Source organism: Psammomys obesus, unplaced genomic scaffold, assembly GCF_907164565.1.
Source record: "Psammomys obesus unplaced genomic scaffold, mPsaObe1.curated_primary_1811, whole genome shotgun sequence".
Lineage (NCBI taxonomy): Eukaryota > Metazoa > Chordata > Mammalia > Rodentia > Muridae > Psammomys > Psammomys obesus.
This window is the reverse complement of record NW_026596064.1, coordinates 8,192,286-8,213,169: the sequence shown is the minus strand read 5'-3', so window position 1 is coordinate 8,213,169 and position 20,884 is coordinate 8,192,286. Positions and strand designations below refer to the sequence as shown.

At 42.5% G+C, this 20,884-nt stretch overlaps 1 protein-coding gene across 2 annotated transcripts in view; it reads left to right on the top strand.

Moving 5' to 3' along the window:
* Fgf12 (fibroblast growth factor 12) overlaps positions 1-20,884 on the top strand; it is a 558,915-nt gene that overhangs the window by 285,642 nt on the left and 252,389 nt on the right. Inside the window, exon 1 of one of the 2 annotated variants that reach the window (XM_055624927.1) lies at positions 14,977-16,528. The exons of the other annotated variant lie outside the window; for it this stretch is intronic. Within the exon in view, the coding sequence (XP_055480902.1) occupies positions 16,330-16,528 (199 nt within the window). The 5' untranslated portion in view covers positions 14,977-16,329. Of the gene's footprint in view, positions 1-14,976; positions 16,529-20,884 lie in introns of those variants that run through there. 2 annotated transcript variants of the gene reach the window in all.

Here is a 20,884-nt window from a genome sequence, read left to right as displayed (position 1 = left end):
ATAGATAGATAGATAGATAGATAGATAGATAGATAGATAGATAGATACAACCTGCTCAGTGTTATTGTATGTCTATGTTTTTAGGGCTGACCATTTGGTATTGGATAACCAGTTCATGTGCTTTCCCTGGGGAAGCCCACTTATCTTGCTCGCAGCATTCCTTAATTGCCAGAGGCGCCTTTTCTAAATTTGTGGTCTGTGAGCTTCTTGTCTCCATGTTTGCATCGGTATTAGTGTCGCCCTTGTTCAGCTCATGCTGAAGCAGCTGTGTAAGTGATACTTCATGGGTGTAACTTGTGATGTTTTTAGGAGACACAATCTCACAACAAACTCTTGCAAACTTTCTGCCCTCTCCAGAAATGATTCCGGAGTCTTAGGCGCAGGCGTTGTTTTGCAGATGTATCGGCTGGCACTGGGATCCACAACTTGCATCTTGATTGGTGTGGTTTGCTGTAACAGTCTCTACCTGTTACAAAGAGGAGTTACCTTGATGGAGAGTGAGGACTGCACTTGTCTGTAGGTATAAGGACAAATACTTAAAGTACAGTTATGAGTGATGATGGCTTAGAGACGTAGATTCTCCTCCAAGATTCATGACTTCACTAGCCCCGCCCAGTTGGCTGGGTTACCCAATTATTGAACAAACCTTAAGTCCAAATAAGGAGTTGTTGGTAACTCTGTGCCAGTATTGTGCTTTTAGTGTCATAGTGCCACGCCACTATTGTTTTACACACCATTTTTAAATGCTAAGGAAAGGAGACTGGCAAAGAGCCAGAAGAAAAATTGTCCATTATTGAATTCTGTTAGATATGTCTAATTGTCCACAAATAATTTAGCAGTTTATAAATATAGGAAGTGAGATGTGTAGAGAACAAACACAAGTGTTTACTTATTCACTTCCCCAGAATATTAGTCAAATTATATATATATATATATTCAAGACAGATGAATTAATTTCTTCTCTACATTTTCCCCTAGTTTCTTTTAAGGATAACTTGCAGCCTAATGAATAGTCCCACAACAAATTGCTAGTTTTGTTTAATTGACTATTTGAAGCTGAAGAAGTCCAAGGGGTGAACTAATTAAGCAATTTTTTTAATGCAATCATCAGAAGCTTTAGCATCAAAGACGTACATTGAAGATGGCTCTGTCTTGGAGTACAAGGAAGAAAATCCTGGGACAAGGCCACTGTCTTGTCTCTCAATGCCCTGCCTGTTCCTGGTGAGCAAGACCGGATTTTTGCAAATAGCACTACATGGTGCTCACTGGAGCATCTCATGAGCAGTGTATTCAAATAATTCCATAATTTGATTGTATATTTCTACAGTTATGAAGAGAATCCCAACCCTTTAATCTACTAATTAACCAGCAAAAATACTTATTTCTAAAAGCCTGCAAGCCAATTGGAGAGATTTTAAGGAAAGCATTGATATTGATTTACAAAGATTTCATAATTAATTTGGTCATCTAAACTTAAAAGGATCAGAGGAAGGAAAGGGCTGGAAGGAAAGAAAACAAATCACATTGGGATGTTCAGAATCAGCATGTTCATGCCGCCACCTATTAAGTGTGTGCTTCTCTTTCTTCTTAGACCATGTAAGCCTCTGCTATTGCATCTACAAATTAGGCATTGAAAAGGGTCCAAATGTCTCTTACCGTGTGGTTGTGAGGGATGAATGGAAAGTCCCTTTCATTTTAACTGTAACATGTCACATATAGTAAGTTTTGATAGTCCTTTTAAAACAAAGCCAAAGATTTTGCCTGTTAACTGATAAATTAACCTTATATGGAAGAGATCACCAGTCAGCAAGGCAGTTGAGATGTGTTTCTGCTTGCCATCAAGAGCTATGTGACTGAAGAGTACTCCTTCTCTTTCTCAGTCATCAGTTTCATCATCTTTGAAATGAATGCGTTGGCCCAGATGATTCCTGGGCTCTTTCCATTCCAGTTCTCGTGTTCGGTAATTCTATCTGAATCATTGTCATGAAAATCGACTGTGTTTGTTTTCTGAATGATTCTAAGGAGCAGAAAGTTCAGCATTCGCCCAGGAGTTTTCAACAAGCTAAACAGCAGCTATGCCTTGAATTGCCAACCCTCCAAGCTCAATGGCTTACTCCTGAGCTAAGTTGCCCTTTTGGCTCATACTTATACAGGCTCCCTATGATTGTACACTATGAGAAGAAAATCACAGGTTGGCATTTTAAGGATACTGCAAGTAACTTATTTTTTTTAAGTCTCACACACATTTTACTGACTTAGGGAAAATTGATTAGCAAAGCCCTACACACATAATTACAATGATCATGTAGCGAGGAGTCTCTCTGACAAAGAAGCAAATTAGTTTGACACACATTGAGGCCTGACTGTACTTCAGAAGCAGGATGTCTTGTCCCCTATTTTGAGTGAAGAGGAGTTGAGATTCTATAACATTACAGGGCTCAGTTAAGATTAGAAACTCATGGGGATATTAGCACTGAGGTTCACCTAAGATGATCAAGAGTCTACACTAGGAAAATGTGTTATTCTCCCAATCTCTTTGTTGGGATTCCTTACATCAAGTTGTCCCAGCGGCATCCTTCCACTTTTTCACATAGGAAAAGGAAATCCCATGAGCTATGAGCACCATCGTGGTTGCCACCAGCAGCACTAGAAGACTTGAGAGGTACAGTTGGACTAGCATGAAGGTGGAGGACTCATACTTCTGTGTTCTCATTGTGGTCCTTCCCTTTATTAGCTGTGTAATAACTGTGCTAAGTCACTTCCCACACCTCTTTGTTCAATCATCAATAATAATGTCCAGCTCAACAATGAAAAGAACAATTTAATTTACTACCTCAAAGGTTCCTGGGCAGATGGAAAGGGATCCATCCCAATTTATTTTGTCTAAGGAAAGTAATGCTTATGATCATTACAGGTCTGTGGTCATAGGATGTTAGATTGGAAGGATTTAGCAATCATCTGGATAGATGCTTTTTAGGTTTGGACTCAACAGACAGGAAAACATTATCCAAGCTTCTATTTAGGCAGCATCTGAAGTGAACTTCAGCCAAAACTGGGAATGAGCAGATTATAATCTACTTTCTATTCTATTTTTTGGGTACGAATTATTACAAAATTGTTCATCAATGCCAAAGATTACCTGATGCGAATGTACGTATATATGCATATCACCCATTAAAAATCAACAGTTACAATCTCAAATATCTTTGATTTTTCTCACCAGTTATAGTGGCAACAGCATTATTCTGTCCTGTTCTATCTCCGAAGAGAACAGAATATCTAATTACTTCTTACTCATCCACTATAGCACTCTGCTGTCACTCACTCACCATACACATGCTTCTTGTCCTTTAGAATCCAAAACTGACTGTTGTCAATGGCTCCAGGACCTTTTGACTAGGGGAACGTCAACTATAAAGACTAGCAGTTATTTTACATTAATTATTTTATAGACAAGTAAGATGGTGTGTGTGTGTGTGTGCAGGTGAGGAGGTCAAATGACCTTTCCGTATTTATGTGACTTTTGTACCCGTGAGGGGACAACACAGCTACTCTCCAGTTTTAAGGATAACATGTCTGTGTAGTCAGTGAGAAGCTGTCAGTCCAGAAACAGCACGACTGCCTTTCAAAATCCCCAATTCCACGAATGTGACATCCATTTTGTGTCTAATCTCACTTTATCTCCTCATTGTGGCTTTGTAATATTTAGTTAACAAACCATTTTTGAGTTTTTTTTTTCTCAGTTTATAGTCAGTTTTCTCAAATTCGTTTTTGGCTTTTCAGAGTTGTGGTTCTCATCTATCTTTCTAAAATAGGAAATCAAAGATATGACTGTAAAAGCTGTGAGAGGAGTCAGCCACAGTGACAGACATTTCTAATCAATCACCCAGGAGGCTAAAGCCAGATGATCTAACTCGGCAGGTGGCCAATGCCACATGGTGAGGCCTTGTTTCCAAAATCGTATCTATATGTTATAAGTCTGCAGATAAGATGTAAGAATCTTCTTTCCACCACACATTATGTCTCTAGATTTCTATTACTGCTGTTAATGCAGCTACTAGGTCTTGTAGAAAATAACACAACTTCATGACCTACGGTATTTCAAACAAGTAACCTTCCTGGCCTCCGCTTTCTCATTATAACATGTGGGTAGCTGTAAGGGAGAGAGCATGGCCCCTGCTGCACTTGGCTTCAGGCAGATCTTGGTTTCTACTCCAGTCTCCTCCTAGCACTGTAAACCCATTTTTGGAACACAAAGACTTTTTCAAATAAATAAGTAAATTTTATTAGGACAAACACCAATGAAAATAGGGAATGGAAAAACAAGTTACAAAAAGAAAATTTAACCTCACAAAATTTATGATCCTTAAATAAGATCTTGTACTTGTGTTTGTTCCTAAATGAAAGAAGATGTAATTCAAATCTTAAGGTTGGGGCTAGAGAGATGACTCAGCAGGTAAGAATAGCTGTTACTCTTCTAGAGGACCAGAATTCAGTTCTCAATACCCATCTTGGACCTCTCAGTACTACCCATAACTCTAGTTCCAGAGGTTAAACCCTTGAATAGCATGCTAGAGTGCTAGGGTTGATCCTCAGCTCCATAAAAACAAAAAATCATAGTGGAATTCAAATTACATAGAGTACATTTAAAAGAGTAGCAATACTTATATTTTCAAATATATTAGATTTATAGGGTATCAAAATGTAAAGCTTCTTTTTTCAGGCAAATAATCTAGTTCATATTACCAAAGCAATGTATATATGAAATGCAGTACCATAAAAATCTGCATGCAAATTTTATAAACACAGAATGAACAATCTTCAAAATCATAGGAAATCACAAATCACTGCAAGTAATCAAAATGACCTTAAAAAAACAAAGTTAGATATGTCATTCTGATATTAAAATGCATTACAAAGCTACAGTAGTTAAAACAACATGGCGACAGCATAAAGACAAACATAAAATCCAACAGAACAGAAAAAAATCAAAATTAATCCATGTCAACTGATTATATAGTCAGCTGAACTTCCACAAGGTTGCTATGTAAATCAATGAACAAAAAAAAAACCATCATGCATGTCTCTGACCACAGAACGTTTGTTTGGTACTTTCCAGGGCCTATGGGAGCATAAATGGACACTATTCTAAAGTAATAGTTTTCAAAACTGCATGAGAAAACAAATTTGTTTCTGCACAATTGCTTGTTGCTATCATAGCACCTTCCTTAAATGTTGCCTCTGTAGACTTGAGTTTCCATTTTAAAGTCTTGCACAGAGACTTTTGAAATTTGGGGATGATGGCATAGCTTCTACCAACAGGTTTTTTTTTTCTCCGTTTTTTGGTTGTTTGTTTGTTTTTGGTAGTTGAGAAACATTTCCTTTCCAGTTAAGCCCATGACAGAATCAGCTTAGTATTGAAGAAACCTGTGTCCATGCCTGCATATATTTGCATTGTAACTCTTGAGTTGGTATGAATGTGGGACTGAGATATGTCTCTTTCAAGCTCTAGCCCAGGATCAAAGACCATAAATATAGTTTTCATTTTAAGATAAAACTTTTGTCTCCTTCCAAAGGAAAATGGGCAACTTGGGAAGCTCCCTTCTTTCACATACTATGTTTTCTCATGGTTCAAGTTAGGAAACATAAGATTTGCCTGAAATTCTATAAAGACACATGAAGATAACACAGTAACTCTGAGATCAAACAGTTTCTCCTCTTAAACTGTAGCTGCAGGGGAGTATTTCCCAGTGAGGATAAACTCATGATAGAGCTACACCTTGGAGGCTCCTACGAACTCTGTGCTTACATGGTACCAAGTATGATGCGGAGCCTAGCCTAAATATCGGCATTGACGTGTTTCTTTACTATGGGAAGCATGAAAGAGGATGAACAGGAATGTGACTATGAGACTTTCTGAAAGCCAATGTATACAGCAACCGAAATTATAGCACGGAGTAGTTTACAGGCAACAAATAGATAACTTGTCGCCCTTCAAAGTTACTGCCTGATTCTGTTTAGAAGAGGACTCTTCTCTCTTTTTTTTAAATTTTATTTTATTTTATTAATTACACTTTATTCACTTCGTATACCCCCATGAGCTCTTTCCTCCTCCCCTCCCGGTCTCACCCTCCCTCCCCCTTCTTCACGTATGCCCCTCCCCAAGTCCACTGATAGGGGAGGTCCTCCTCTCCTTCCTTCTGATCTTAGTCTATCAGATCACATAAGGAGTGGCTGCATTGTCCTCTTCTGTGGCCTGGTAAGGCTGCTCCCCCCTCAGGAGGAAGTGATCAAAGAGCAGGCCAATCAGATTATGTCAGAGGCAGTCCCTCTTCCCATTACTATGTAACCCACTTGGACACTAAACTGCCATGGGCTACATCTGTGCAGGGGTTCTAGGTTATCTCCATGCCTGGTATTTGGTTGGAGTATGAGTCTCTGGGAAGACCCCTGTGTTCAAATTTTCTGGTCCTTGCTCTCCTTGTGGGGTTCCTGTCCTGTCCAGATCTTACTATTTCCCACTTCTTATAAACGATTCCATGCACTCTGCTGTAGGGCAGAGTGCAAGGACCCTTCTCTTGATAGACATTTTTGAGTGAGGGAGAATCTCTCAAAATGCTGTAGTAAGTGAATGCCACCCCCACTTTCTAGAGTTTTTGATATCTCTTCATAAACACAACCCTCTTTTTTTATCTGATTTCTGAAACTGACTTTGTATTCATGTAGATAACAGCCTTTGCTTCCTTAGAGTGGTGGGAGTTTATCTAGCATTTATTCAGATAGCATTTTTAGAAAACAGGAGAAAAGGGATACCTCTTCCTAGATTTAGACCGTTTTCCTACATTTATCAGCTGTGCACTTCTTGCTTATTATAGCCAGAGCTTAAATAATGTTAGAGAATATAGGTGATGTTGTTACTAATAAAAGCTCATCTAGGTGTTTTGTTTAGGATAAAATTTGAACTACCTTTATTCATCTTGAACATTATTTTTAAGTCACATTTAAGTCAATATACTTATAAGTAGCTAAAATGTTCAAAGTGCTCTAAAAGGTGTTTGTAGTGACAGAATTGTTAATCAGATTCTTGTTCCCAAATTCTACATCTAATCATATCTAGAGAGCACATTTAAGATGTTTTTCTTTGCTTTTGCACTGGATTCAATTTGTCCTGAAGCCAATTTTTAACTCTTGATCTTAGTAAATAATAAATGTTTCTGATTAATTCTCTTTTAAAAGCCAGTTATAACGATTTCCTTGTTTCTGCCCTTCTTCTTCTTCTTATTATTATTTTTTTGGAGGAAACTAACAAAAAAAGCAGAGAAAGGAATGCCCTTTTCCATAGTGGTTAGCATACTCAATGAAATCAGAGGTAATTGGCTAACTTACTTGTAATGAAGTCTCAAGTCTTATCTAACAGGCAATAGATATGTGTCCTGTGAAATGGGTTGATGGCCTATGTGAGATCTCCACTAGATGATACAACAGATTGAAAGAGTAATATCCTATTCAAAATGTTGCAAACATATTGATCACTCTTTAAATACTACTGTCAGAAATTTTTTTTTGCATGGTTATCTTATTCCTACCCACTGCCCCTGGTTTTTTAAATATCCAAGCAGGGGATACATCTATCTTTCCATTCATTCATCCATCCCTCCATCGTCTTTGGCTTGAGCTTTTGAGTTTCCCATAAATACAGTCATCTAACCAATGTCTGTCCCTTTGATGCCATTCTATGTATTCTGGGTTACCAAGGAAAGCAGGCCCCAAGGAGAATAGTTTTCTATTTAAGAGACAGGTGAGAAAGTGGTTAGGCATTTTTGCTAGATGCTTTCTTATAATTAGTGAACATTTTTCTTCTTTGTTTCTGCAGTATTATGAAGGAAGTTCTCCAAATATTTTTCATTTTTATGGTGAATAATTATGCTTGGTTAAAGAAGCTAACTTACTGATGCTTAGACAAAGCTGTATTTCATCCATCCCTGCACATGAATTGGTTCATTACTTTATTCACACATCTTCTGATTTTTAAATGAATGCTTCAGTTTCAATATATTGCTTCAAGTATTTGGGAGTTCTATCTAGTAGTCATTTCACAAGTGAATAAACTTAGGCTCAGTTAACTAAATTGTTTTATTTGAGGATAAATTATTTACTCTAATGGCATTCTTAGCTGAACTTACATTTTATTTTTAGAGTTTTCAAAACCTAGGACCAAAAATGGCTCTATCAGTCACTTTGTCCAAATTGTCATTAGATCCACTGACACATTTTTTTCTAAATGGTTTGTATATTTCAGTTATTTTAAGTAAAGTAGTTTTCTGTTTCAAGTACAATGTGTGAAAGACTACTAGGATCTTTCTATAATTATTTGCAATTTTCACAGTGCCAAATGCTATGTGCCATATAGACGACAAAAGTATGATTTCATTATGATTTTTGTAGTATATTTTGAGTGTTAGTCATGTGCTCTTTCAACCAGATACATTCCCTGGAAATTTTAAAACTAAAATTAGAAATGAGAGCAAGTAGGAATGGCCCGTGAAGAAAGAAGCCCAGAGAAGGTGGGTGTCAGTACGAATATTAGAATTATCAAACCATTTTAAGGCCACTTTAATTGTATTCTGAGACCTCAAAAATTGGTTCATCATCTTATGTGACATCTTTATTCTGCTGTCTTATTAATCTATTCTAATTTGCCTGTGAACATGAGTATCAGCATGTTCACCAATGTGCATGTGTGTTAGAGAAAGAGGGAGAGAGAGAGAGAGATATGAAAAGATAAGCTTAGATAGGAAGGATTGTTACAGCAGAAATCTTAGTCAGGTGCTTTCTCAGGCTACCAGATTTTAAGATACATTGAATCAAGGCAGATGATTATCTAAGGTAGGTTGATGAAACAAAATAATCCACTTGGGACTATGGAGGCAATTGTGAGTTTCTTTCTTGTTACAAAGAGTGACTGTGCCACACTTCTATTTGGAATGACTTGGGCATCGATTTGACTTTAAAAGATACATGGGTGGATGGATATATTTTATTATATCAGCATCAGAGTGAACTTAATGGCTTAAACATCCTACGCATTAGCTTTTACATTGAGCTACAACCAAAGCTGCCAGATGGATGAGTTAATTCCTTTATCTAGCTCTTTAGTGAATGTTTGCTTTGAGAGAACTCTACCCTTAGCTTAGAACAGGGTCCTTCTTTCTGTAGGCAGCACCAGCACTCATGTTATGACATCTTCAGTCCACCTGGCAAGGAAGGGAGTCATGTATGTGCTGGAGCAGTGTGCAGTATTTAGGAACAAGAATGAAGGGAATGGAAATTTCATAACAAAAACTGGTAAAAAAAAAAAATAAACCGTCACTTAAGCTTCACAACCCAGAGGATGTGAAAGCCACAGAAGGACATGACATAAGGATGTTTATGTCTACTCTGTCCTTTCTATAGTGATACCTTCAAAGTTATTCTTAAGACTGTAGTAGGAGCCAGTGCACGGAAAGGTGTTTGGAATTACCATTGTTTCCCTCCATGTAGTTTCACCTATAGCAATGTAGACATCAAGGTCAAGAGGAGTGTAACTTGTAGGTTTTCCTTGTATGAGTCTGAGAAGTCATTTCACTAAGTATCCATTTACAATATTAGGTTATGATTGCCTCCTTAACTAGAGTTAGAAGTTTCTTGGGTCTCAGTGAGAGAACACATGAAAGAACAGTGTTCAACAGTAAATAACAAGGGCAGCTGGGCATGGCAGTGCATGCCTTTAATCCCAGCACTCCAGAGGTAGAGGAAGGTGGCTGAGTTTGAGCCCAACCTGGCCTACAGAATGAGTTCCAGGACAGCCAGAGACATATTATCTCAGAAAAAACAAAACAAACAAACAAAACAAAATGAAACAAAAAGAGAAACAACTATAAGGGTAATAGAGTGGCAATTATATTTTAAATTGTGAAATTTGTTGCATGATTACAATTATTAGTGGCGTTCTATTTTTTTATTGGCCAACAATATCAAAATCATGGTTAAAGAGAATCTATGAAAATAAATTAATTTGTATTCTAAAAACTCTTAATAACTTGATTACTCTATGCTCAGTTTCTTCATTATGACAAACCCAACTTCAAGGACTGCTATAAGGACTCAGCCTATCTGTAACTGTGATGCATTTAGGGAAATTCAAGAAACTTACCACTGATATTTCTAATTAAAACAAACATGCTTTGGGCTTTGCTTGTTTGTTTTGTTTTTCAAGACAGGGTTTCTCTGTGTGGGCTTGGCTGTTCTAGACTAGCTTTGTAGACCAGGCTGGCCTCGAACCCACAGAGATCCACTGGCCTCTGCCTCCCCGAATGCTGGGGTTACAGGCATATGCCACTGTGTCTGGCTAACAGAATGCTTTGAAACTTGAATACTTCTCTTTTAAAGCAGTAAATACATTACTCTTCATCTATCATTAATAGAAATGAAATCTATTCTTTTCCTGTTTTGAGAGGTGTCCAAAACATACAAGCATATACAAAGAGCAATTCCATTACTTAACAAAGGACCAGGAATGGGCTTGGTACAGAAAGAAATCACGAATTACTAGAAAGTACTTGTTTATATTGTTTTGCCCATCCTCCTTTAATTGACCATCTGAAAGAGTGAAGGGGCTTCAAATACAGGGACTGTACAAGCCAAATGCTTGGAGGCAAGCTCTCCTACCCCACAAGCGTGCCGTGGTCAAGCCCAGCTAGCTAGTGCTCCTCAACTTTGAGTCAAACAGCTGATCTCTTAAAAGGGAGGTGAATGTGCGGAGGTGGGCTCTTTGTGTTTCCAACAGACAAGGATACTGACAGTGTTTTACTGAGGAACATCATCTCTGTCATTTCAAGGTTAATCACTCACTCCATGTAGACTTCCAGTCGTCATTAAATACCTTATGTCTGGGAGGGATGATGTGTGTGAGCCACACAGCACAGTTTCTTGTCTTGAGAGGTCTGTGTTTTACGGCACGGGCTTGATATAAATAGACATCTGAAGGGTGGTATTCTCTCTCTTTCTCACACTGCACATCACCGCCACAGTCTTTGGCATTCTATGACCTTGGTTAAACACTGCGAGTGTTGATCTCATCTAATTGTGTTTCAGCTATGGTTTGGGTAGGTTGAGTAATTTATCCAGTAGCTTACTTAAAATGGACGACCAAGAGCCCCAAATGGACATGGTGGCATAGACTTTACTCTTATTGAGGGTAAGGAGATTGTAAAAGTGTATAGAACAGTGGTTCTCAACCGTGCCCACTTGTGGGATTGACATACCCTTTCACAAGCAGTCCCATATCAGACATCCTGCATATCAGGTATTTAGATTATGATTCATAACAGTAGCAAAATTACAGCTATGAAGCAGCAACAAAATCATTTTATGCTTGGGGGAGTCATCACAACATGGGGAACTGTGCTAAAGGGTTAAAGCTCTAGGAAGGTTGAGAGCCACTGGTAAAGAATTCCCCTAGGTTACTGACCCCATATCCTGAATACCAGGTACACTCAATACAGTGTTTAAAATGGACATGTGAGGTAATCCTAATTTGATTTTGGAGTTGGAAAATTTGGCCTGTGAGCAAGCCAAAGACAATTAAATCTGTGTTTTTTAAAAATTTTAAAATATGCAGATGACTAATACTGTCTATATTTTGTTTGACTGGAGGTAAGAGATATAAATATAGCTATATAAGAATCCTTCTGATGTGTATTTGGCAGCTTACTCTAAACTAAAACTTTTCCTACTCATGATGTCTTCAAAATTGGAAAGGGACATTCTTCACTTATTCTAAAACAGATATCAGAGAAATCAAGGTTTGGATATATCTGAGATATCACAACCATTGGGGGTTGATTTATCTTCCCATCCATAGACACAGAGCTATTGGACATATCCTGGAAAGCACTGGGGAAAGATTATAATTCAGTGAACCAGAGAGAAAAGCTTTGAATTAATTCATGAAAACTTAATTTATATCTTTCTTCTGAGTTCAACCTCCATGAACTCAGGATCTAGGTGTTTAATTCATTTTTCAGATTTCTGTGTATATACTCTTTCTACTGAGGAAGTGAAGCAGATGGTAGGGCTGATGAAACATTTAAGGACTAAATAGCTAGAATGCACCACCAGTTGCAGAAGTGCAAGGTGAAAATGTCAAGTCTCTGCCATTTCCTGGAAACCCAAACATCCCATTCTTTTACCAGAGACCAGTCAGCGTGTATCTCAGAAACCTGGCATTGATTAGCCTTTACATGCCAAAGTTGATAATGACATGTCAAGACAAAGGGAGTTTAAATAGCAAGAGCTGATTTCTCATCTCTTCCTCCACAAGTTTCCCTCACTTTTAGGTGTGTTTCCCTCTCCATCAAGCACTCTCACTGCCCACAGCCTATAGAAAAGTAAAGATTTGAGAAGACAAGTCTCTTTATAGCCCAGTATTTTTTTTTTGGGGGGGGGAGGGGAGTGTAGAGGCAGATGATTGCAATTTAGAGGAATGCAACGAATTTTGAGTCTTGCTTTATTCTTCCAGTATTATCTGTATGTAATTATATACAGTAAACAGTTACATTCTGAAACCCAGAGTTTTTAAGAATTCTGATGTATATGCTTTAATCATAGAGATTTCTGCTTCATATTCTCAGAAACTCTTATAGGGAATCTGCATTTTTTTTTTTTTTAGAGCAAGAATTGCAGGTGAATCACAGGCATTCAATCACCACCATCAACTCTTTCTTTCATTTGGTGTTTTCTTCTCCTCAAAATGCTTACATATGCACATTTTGTTCTGTGAGGTAGATGGGGACAATTATCTTCATTGTGAGGGTGAAAGGGACCAAGCTGAGTTGATTTCTTTAGGGACTCATTATATATCGTTCACGCCTCTTGAGATTCCCCTTAGATGACCTTTTCTTCTGTTTGGGTGTTGATTTGGGAAAGATAGCCCCCCAACCCCCACACCTAGCCCTGAAGCCAGCTAGTACTATCTGTGCCTGCCTTGCTGAAAACATGAGACAAGTCTTCCTGTAGCCAAGGAAGAAAAATAATTTTATTTGTGGAAACTGAACACGTCCCTAATTGACCGTGTTGTCAATTGATTTCAGGCAATCCCCCTCCTTCCCCCCCCTGTCAGATGTAGTGTGCACTGTGCACCCCGTCGCCTGTCTTGATCGGTGTGGTTCATACTCCAGGAATGAATCCAGCATCTCCATCCAGCCAAACTGAGGTGCTGTAACGGCTGTGCTCTTCCCTTTGACAGCTGGAAGCCCTCTCCCCCTCTCCCCTGTCTTTCACACCAGCCCCTGTGTGCCAGCCTTTACTCTGCCCAGCCAGTAGCCACAAAGGCCAGACACCTCATCGCTAAGCAGTGTTGTTTTGTCAGACTCACAAGCTCCTGTCCTTCTCACTGCCCAAGTGAATCTCAGGTAGGCCGGTAGATTTGGACGCACATTGAACCCACATTTTTGAGGTCCCCCTCTGGGTCTGGGTCCATTTTTTAGCAGTTCACAGGGCTGGTATCTTCCCCAACCTTTTTCTAGTATGTATCTGTCCCTGTTTTGGAAATGACCCACTGAATGTTGAGAGAGCGGTGCTATTTGAAGACTGCTTGAAGAGAAAACAGGACTAAAGACCACTCCCAGATCACAGCTTGAACCAAGGGTGAGCACAGGTTTCCAGAGTCTCTAACGCTGTGTTTCCTTGGATGACTCCTGTCTCCCTATCAGAAGCATGGCAAGCATTTCTGGAGACAACAGTGCGCACCAAGGTTGTCATTCGCTGTGCTGTCCTTGCTCACATCAGTCTAACCCCACCTCTATTCACCCTCAAGGCAGGTTGCCTACTGAGACCTTTCTAGGCACTGAATCCGCTTTGTAGTTTTCCAGACAGCAACACGAAATCTAGGTCTCAAAACGATGGGGACACAGTTTGCCGTTCCAAAATGTGGCGGTGGTGGTGGGCTGTGCAATACGGGAGACCAGGTCATTGGTACTTCTCCAGCGTCCCCTTCCTTACTGAAGGGAGAATGCTACATGCTTCTGGTCACCGGAGAGAAGGCAGACTGCATCTCTCAGCAACCCGCACCAGCCTCTACTCTGCTCACCCAGGGTCCTTCCACAAGCCCGTGGATGTGTTTTTCTCTTGGGGGGAGGGAGGGAGGGACTGGACACAGCCGACCCAGGCTGCAGTTCCCTCACTCTGCCTCTGAGAATTTCTCATCCAAACCTCAATCACGTAGGATTGCGTAGAGAGAGGAGAAAAGGGGAGAGGCAGAAGACAGAGAGGGGGGAGAAGGGTGTGTGGGGTGGGGAGGAAGGAGAGAGTCTGGGAGCAGAGGGCGCGAGAAAAGAGAGCAGGACCCAAGCGCCGTGCTTTCTAGCTCTCCGCCAGCCCAACCCCCAACTCAGTTCCACCAGGAAGCTTTGCTGCTTCCAAGGAGCCGGAGTAACTCCGGCTGCTGCTCTCTCCTTGTCCCACCTGCCGTCTCGGAGGCTGTCGCCTCTGCCCGGAGTTTCCTGCGGAGCTGGCGCTCCGGCGGAGATAGCCCGCGGCGGCGCCCAGGAGCTTCTGCCCATGAATGGGACTCCGCCCTGAGCGCCCCCTCCCGGTCTAGGGGAGGCGGCGGGGGGCGCCCCGCGATCCCGCGGCTCCCAGCCTCCTCCGGAGCAGCAAGTTGGGGCGAGTTGGTGGCCGCCAGTACCAGCCTCCTGTCCCTGGACCCTGAGTCCGTGCGCTGGGCCGGGGGAGCCCAGGTGGCGCGCGCGACCGCCTCCCGCCGTCGCCCAGGGCGGCCTAGGGACCCTGCCTGCGCCGGGGCGCCAGACCATGGTGGGCAGCTGCGACCCAGAACCGCAGCCGCCGCGAGCCGACGTCGCCCTCCACCAGCCCCCGCCCCACCCGAGCGGACGCGCGGGGGCTCGCAGCAGCGCGCGGTCACTTCCTTCCACGGCCGGGATGGGCGGCGCGGGACCGAGCGAGCGGCCCAGCGTTGGCCGGGTAACCCCTATCTGAGCTGCGGCCGGGAGCTGCCGACCTCCGGGGCGCGCGAGCCTGGGGTCCGGGAGGCGCGGCGATGACCTGATCCCGAGCCCTGCCAGGGCGCCCGTCCCTCGCTGCCCCGGCTCGCTCGGAGCCCGCGTGGAGACCGGCTCGGTGCGGCGGCCCGGAGCGCACGGTGGCAGCTAGCACCGGTGAAAGGCGTGTGGGCGCCGAGCTGGGGAGGACACCTTCGGCAGCTCTGCCTTTGGAGGGGCTTCTGTAAACTACTGAGTCATTCCAGATCTAGGATTTTCCTAAATAATCACCAACTGTGCCCGTCTCCTGCCGGAACGCAGGCAGAGAGAGAGAGCGCGAGCGAGGGCGCTAGCTCTCGGGACCCCGCGGATCCCCAGGGTGCTTGGCCCTCGAGGATCTCCCTCCCTCCCACTGCTCCTCCCCCGCATCCCCTCGTCTCCCGCTCTCTTTGCAGTGTTTCTGGAGGAGAAGCGCGCTCACCGCAGCTGCAAACAGCTGCCCCCGCCCCGCGCCCCTACCCCGAGTCTGGCTAACCGCTCCCATTTCTCGCCTCTTGGAATTCCAGAAGTGGGGAGGCCGGCCCCCCCGCCCCGGGAGAACCGCAGCCGGTGCGATGCTTTCCGTAGACCTCACCCAGCTGGGACGGACCTCCTAATCTTCAGAACCGCGGGCCACAGGGAGTTAAATTGCTGCCTTTCCCTTCTCTGTCGCGGTTGGTGGTTCGTTTTCTAAAGGAACGTTTTATTCACTTTTTAGTATATATATATATTTCAAGCCAGGGGCACGCATCTCGCCTCGCTTCAGACTCTGCCTTGTAAACGGGTTTTCAATGTATTTATGTGTAGGTATACTTTGGACACCTTACAACGCTTGCGCCTCTCCAACCGGGGCACAGCTTGTTATTTTGGACATCTTTCCCCCCTTTCCGCTTGGTACCCTGAACGCAGTGTGACCAAACTCTCCACTGCCCTTTGGACGTGGATCGCCTTGGCGTGCAAGTTTGGGGTGCAAACGTCTACTTCGCAGGAAGGCCTGGGACCGCCCCGCCCCCGCCGCCAGTGGTTGGGGAAGTTTACATCTGGATTTTCACACATTTTGTTACCACTGCCCAGACTCCGACTAACATTGTGGGCTCCAGATTTTCGATACTGCGACCGTTTCAAACGTTAGCACTGCCTCCCCGCTCCTGCCCTATTCCTTCAGGCCCCCCGAGGTCCTGCCCTCATCCCGGCGGAGCACAAACCCGAGGGCGCAGTGGAGCCCGGGGCCTCGGGCCCGCGCTGAGCAGCTATGGCTGCGGCGATAGCCAGCTCCTTGATCCGGCAGAAGCGGCAGGCGAGGGAGTCCAACAGCGACCGGGTGTCTGCCTCCAAGCGCCGCTCCAGCCCCAGCAAAGACGGGCGCTCCCTGTGCGAGAGGCATGTCCTCGGGGTGTTCAGCAAAGTGCGCTTCTGCAGCGGCCGCAAGAGGCCGGTGAGGCGGAGACCAGGTCAGTAGCAGCGGGCTCCCAGTGGCTGACACCCCTAGCCCCTTTCTCAAAAGCTTCTGGGAGCTGCTCGTCGAAGGGAATCGGAATTCCTTTCTTCCGTGCGGGCCCACTCTTTCAACAATCCTGTGCTGGTTAATGGCTCGCTCCATATTCGGGAACACACTTTCTGCTTTTATCAGTCCACACTTTGACTAGTATGAGGGCCACTTGTACAGATGTAACTAAGTTCTGAAATCTTGTAGGGGGGTAGTGACTGGTTCGTTCGTTCATTCATCCGTTCATTCATTCATTAGTCACCCATCGTTCCACCCATCCATCCATCTACCTATATAGTAATCGTACAAACTATGGAGTGCATGAGAATGAAGTTCTTTATATTCCTCATAACCACACAAGACAGATGATTATGAATGATAATAGGTACCAGATGAATTTAATATTATTTTGGTTTTTCTTTGCCTCCAACAAACACGTGGTATCTTGCCTCTTAAAGTATCCCACTTCCCCAACTTTCCATTTTCTCACATGCTCATCCTCTTCTCTCTACAGAGGACTCTTCCTACTCCCTTCTTCCAACCAGTTGATAGCTATCACGGGATGTTTTTACAAACTTTCCTGTCCGATTTCTATTCTCTGTACGCTAACGCTTTTGAGGCATTAAGCCAACTATGTGATATCTGCAGTCTGACCTCAGAAAGTGTAAAGAAAATTTTATTTATCAGACATTTCTTTGTTAAGACCTTTCTGAAACCGGTTCTTCTTCAGCAGCCTTGGGTTCGAATGGCTTATCCTATGTCTCTGTTTAGAGAAGGAAGACTGTAGACCTTCAGCTTCAAGGTGACAGTTCCCACCATAAGCTGGGACAGTGTTACACTTTGGCAGACAAAAGTGAAAGGCCAAAGTCTGTGCTTTCCTCAAGTCTTTGCTTCCTTGTGTGTGGCCACAGAGTCAGATGTAATCTGCAGTTATCCTCAGTGCTGACTGAAGGACGGGCTGAGGAGGGAGCCTGCCCTGGGATGATTTAGCCTGTTAGCAACTTCCACAAAAACAAAGTGTGTAGGTTGGATTCAAGTGGGACTCAGGATAAGTTAGGATTTTCAGAGTAAGTCTTGGGATGAAGGCACTTTGCATTATTTTTTCCTTGACTTCTCATGGCATTAGTCACTCCATTTGTGGCTCATTTTCACATCCTCTGATGGCCTACAGACAGCAAATTTCAAGAGTAAACAAGACTACTGATCCTCAGTCAGAAGCTGTAGAAGTCTTTAACTTTACGCCCAGTTAATATGACCTTTATGTTTGGTAAAGTGAAGACTGAAGCAGAAGCAGAATTATCTCAGCATATGGACTGTTTCTTTTCAGAGGACAATAGACATCCCTCATTTTGTTGTACAGGGATCCTTTGGAGCCTTCCTCTCAGGGCTGACGTGGTCTGCAAGGGACTCTAAGATTCCCAACCCAATTTGACTCGCAGGCTCAGTCCCTGGAACGGTTGTCACATTGTGGTTGGGATAGTTATGTCATATTTATGAGGTGATCCTACTCCGCCTTGTAAGTTGGTCATAACTGAGAATAGATGAGATAAATTCCTCTGTCTTTGTGGAAGTTGACTTGCAGGGAGAGCAGCTTACCGAGTTGGTTTCTGCTTGGGAAGGGGAATGGTGTACTGTTGCCTGAGGCCATTTCCTTGCTGTCTTATTAGCACACAGGGGATGCTCAGGGCTTGTTGTTTCCTTTGGTGCTCACTTAATCAGCTTCTCTTCTTCATACAGTCAGCACTCACTGATGATCCTAAGTGGTGACTTCCTTCAGCTGAAACGTCACATGACAACCTAGCAGAAAGACACCACAACTGCTAAGGCATTCCTAGTACAAGGACACCAGGAGTGAATTTGTACACCAAAGGCCTCAGTTTGTTCCAAAGCTCACTTAGCTCCGAAGTATGGGGGTGTGAGGTGTGGAAAAGCTTTTAGGGAAGATGGTAGTTGTGCTATTATTGCTACCAACAAAGCCAAACAATTAATCTGTTGATTTTATGTTAGCAACCATGATTCACATAGCATGAGATGAAACTATTTATAGAGAGATAGCACCTTCCACATTCCAGTTCCACAGAGGATTTGGGTTCTGGAGGGGTAGGTGCTCAACACCAAAAGAGGGAATCTGCTTTACAAGTACTTTCCATTTTACAAGTACTTTGATCTTTTAGTCACTTAATATTTGAGTTATTTTTCAAAACCATTCATGCCCCAAGCCCGAGCCTTCTGCACTGCAAACTGAGTCATAAATGGAAATGTAGTGGAGGAGATTAAGGAATTTCCACTCTGAGCTTCTGCCCCTGAGATACACATTCCAGTGGTCAGACTTTCTAGGAGAGTTCCGCTGAGCCACTGAGCCTAGTTTAATGGGAAAGGCCATGGTGGTGATTCTGACTTCAGAACAGATACACTCAGCCTCCCTCAGTCTCTTTTCATAGCTTACCCATCTGAAAACTGCTGAAGCCTCATAAACACATCATGAATCTCGGAATCATCATGGTGCAAGGTTCTGTGTTTAAAGGCACAAAGATACAAAATGGAAAAATGGGAACTGGGAAGGTAGGACCTCACAGGGCCATGGAGTACATCTCTGTTTTGAGCTAGCCATCTCCAGAGCACTGTGTGCTGGTGTACCCTGACATTGGACAGCAACACCCTGATTTGAAGAGATGAGAGGCACGAGGGCCATGGCCGGTTCATGGTTGCCCTGAGATATTACAAAGCTGGCTTATGGCAACATTGGGACTGGAAGTAGATTCACCCTGCCCCCCCTTTTTTACTTGTTCTATTTGCAGTATAACATAGAAAAAAGTAGCAGGAAAGGTGGGTGTCTGCTGTCAACTGATGGAAATAATTTTGTATTCTTTTTTAACTGTTAGAGATGGGTAGTATTAGTGGGATTGTCCATATTATTTTACAATTAGAATGTATAGTGTAGAGGAGGTTACTTTTGGTAAAGACAACAATAGCTCTGAAACTGCCATTACCTCTAGCCAGTGTTACATCACGGAAGTGGAAGTGATAGTGAAATCCTGCAACTAGCACGGGTCTTGTTAACATCTTAGTCCCTGTGTGTGCTGTAGGTCTTTGAAAATGAAAATGTTGGAGACCCTGAACTGCCATGCTGTCTGAGGCTATTGAAGCATGAAAAAGCCTTTAGAAGATTTCTGTTCTCACACTCTCTGATAGAGAACTGTGACAGTCATTATCTGAGACTGTCACAGAAAATACCTGTATGAGCCAAACTTGCTACAGTATGTACCTAAATGTGGGTACTACTTAATTTACTGCACTCTGGCATTTAGTCCATGCTTACACATGAGTTATTATGTCCAGCATTTGCTTTATTTTTAAGAGGAACAGTCAGTTTCAAATATTTCTTCTGTGACACCATAGCCACCGCTAGTAGCCACCATAAAGAAGAGAAAGGTACTGGTAGAACTGCTAAAATGTCAGAGTGGACAAGGTGCTTGGGAGTTATTCAGGGTCATTCTCATTTAGCAAGTGAGAGCCCTTCTGTAAAGTAGGTAGTAGCTCGATGAGCCGAATTTCTGCGTGATTTCACTCAAATCTGTACTCTGCAGTTGCCATTGCTTCTCTGTATAATTTAGTCCCTTCCTGGAAGCCAGCAAACCAATGAGGAAAATTTCCTCGCCTAAGAATGCGTGGAACAATTTTCCTAATTGAGGCACTATGCCTATTATACCATTTCCCCTTTTAGGATTATGTGGTAAATTACATCTGTAATAAAAATAAATAAGAGAAGCTGTTGTAAGTTTACCAGATTTTGTTGATTTCCTTTCTTAGTTTTCTGAGCCTTTGTTTCTTACATAAAATTATAGTTGTTTATAATATTTCAGTGTTCTTCCAGCTTCCTTTGGCAGATGTTTAAAATAGTATGTAGCAGCATATACTCATTCAACATGTTACTATCAAACTTGCCAAAATGTCTAAAAATATCCTTTCATGCAAAGGAAGACAGCCTTACCAAAAAAAAAAATGAAATCTTTAAGAAGAAATATGTACCCAAATGTGAAAGAATGCTTATTCTTGGGGTCTACAGAATGGAAAGTAGATGTTTACAAATTGAAGAAGTTATGGTCTGACATTTGAAATTTTACATTTATAGCAAATGCCTTTATTCCATTCTTTCTTTTAAATGGCTTATGCCTGAAATACAAAATTAATCTAATCTGATGACATTTGGTTTGATGTTTGGTACAAACCATACTACTGCCCAGCCCTGAACCCCAGTAAGACAAGTTTTCATTTTAGCAAACATCTTACAGTTTAAAGTGATATTTAGTGATTTTTAAAT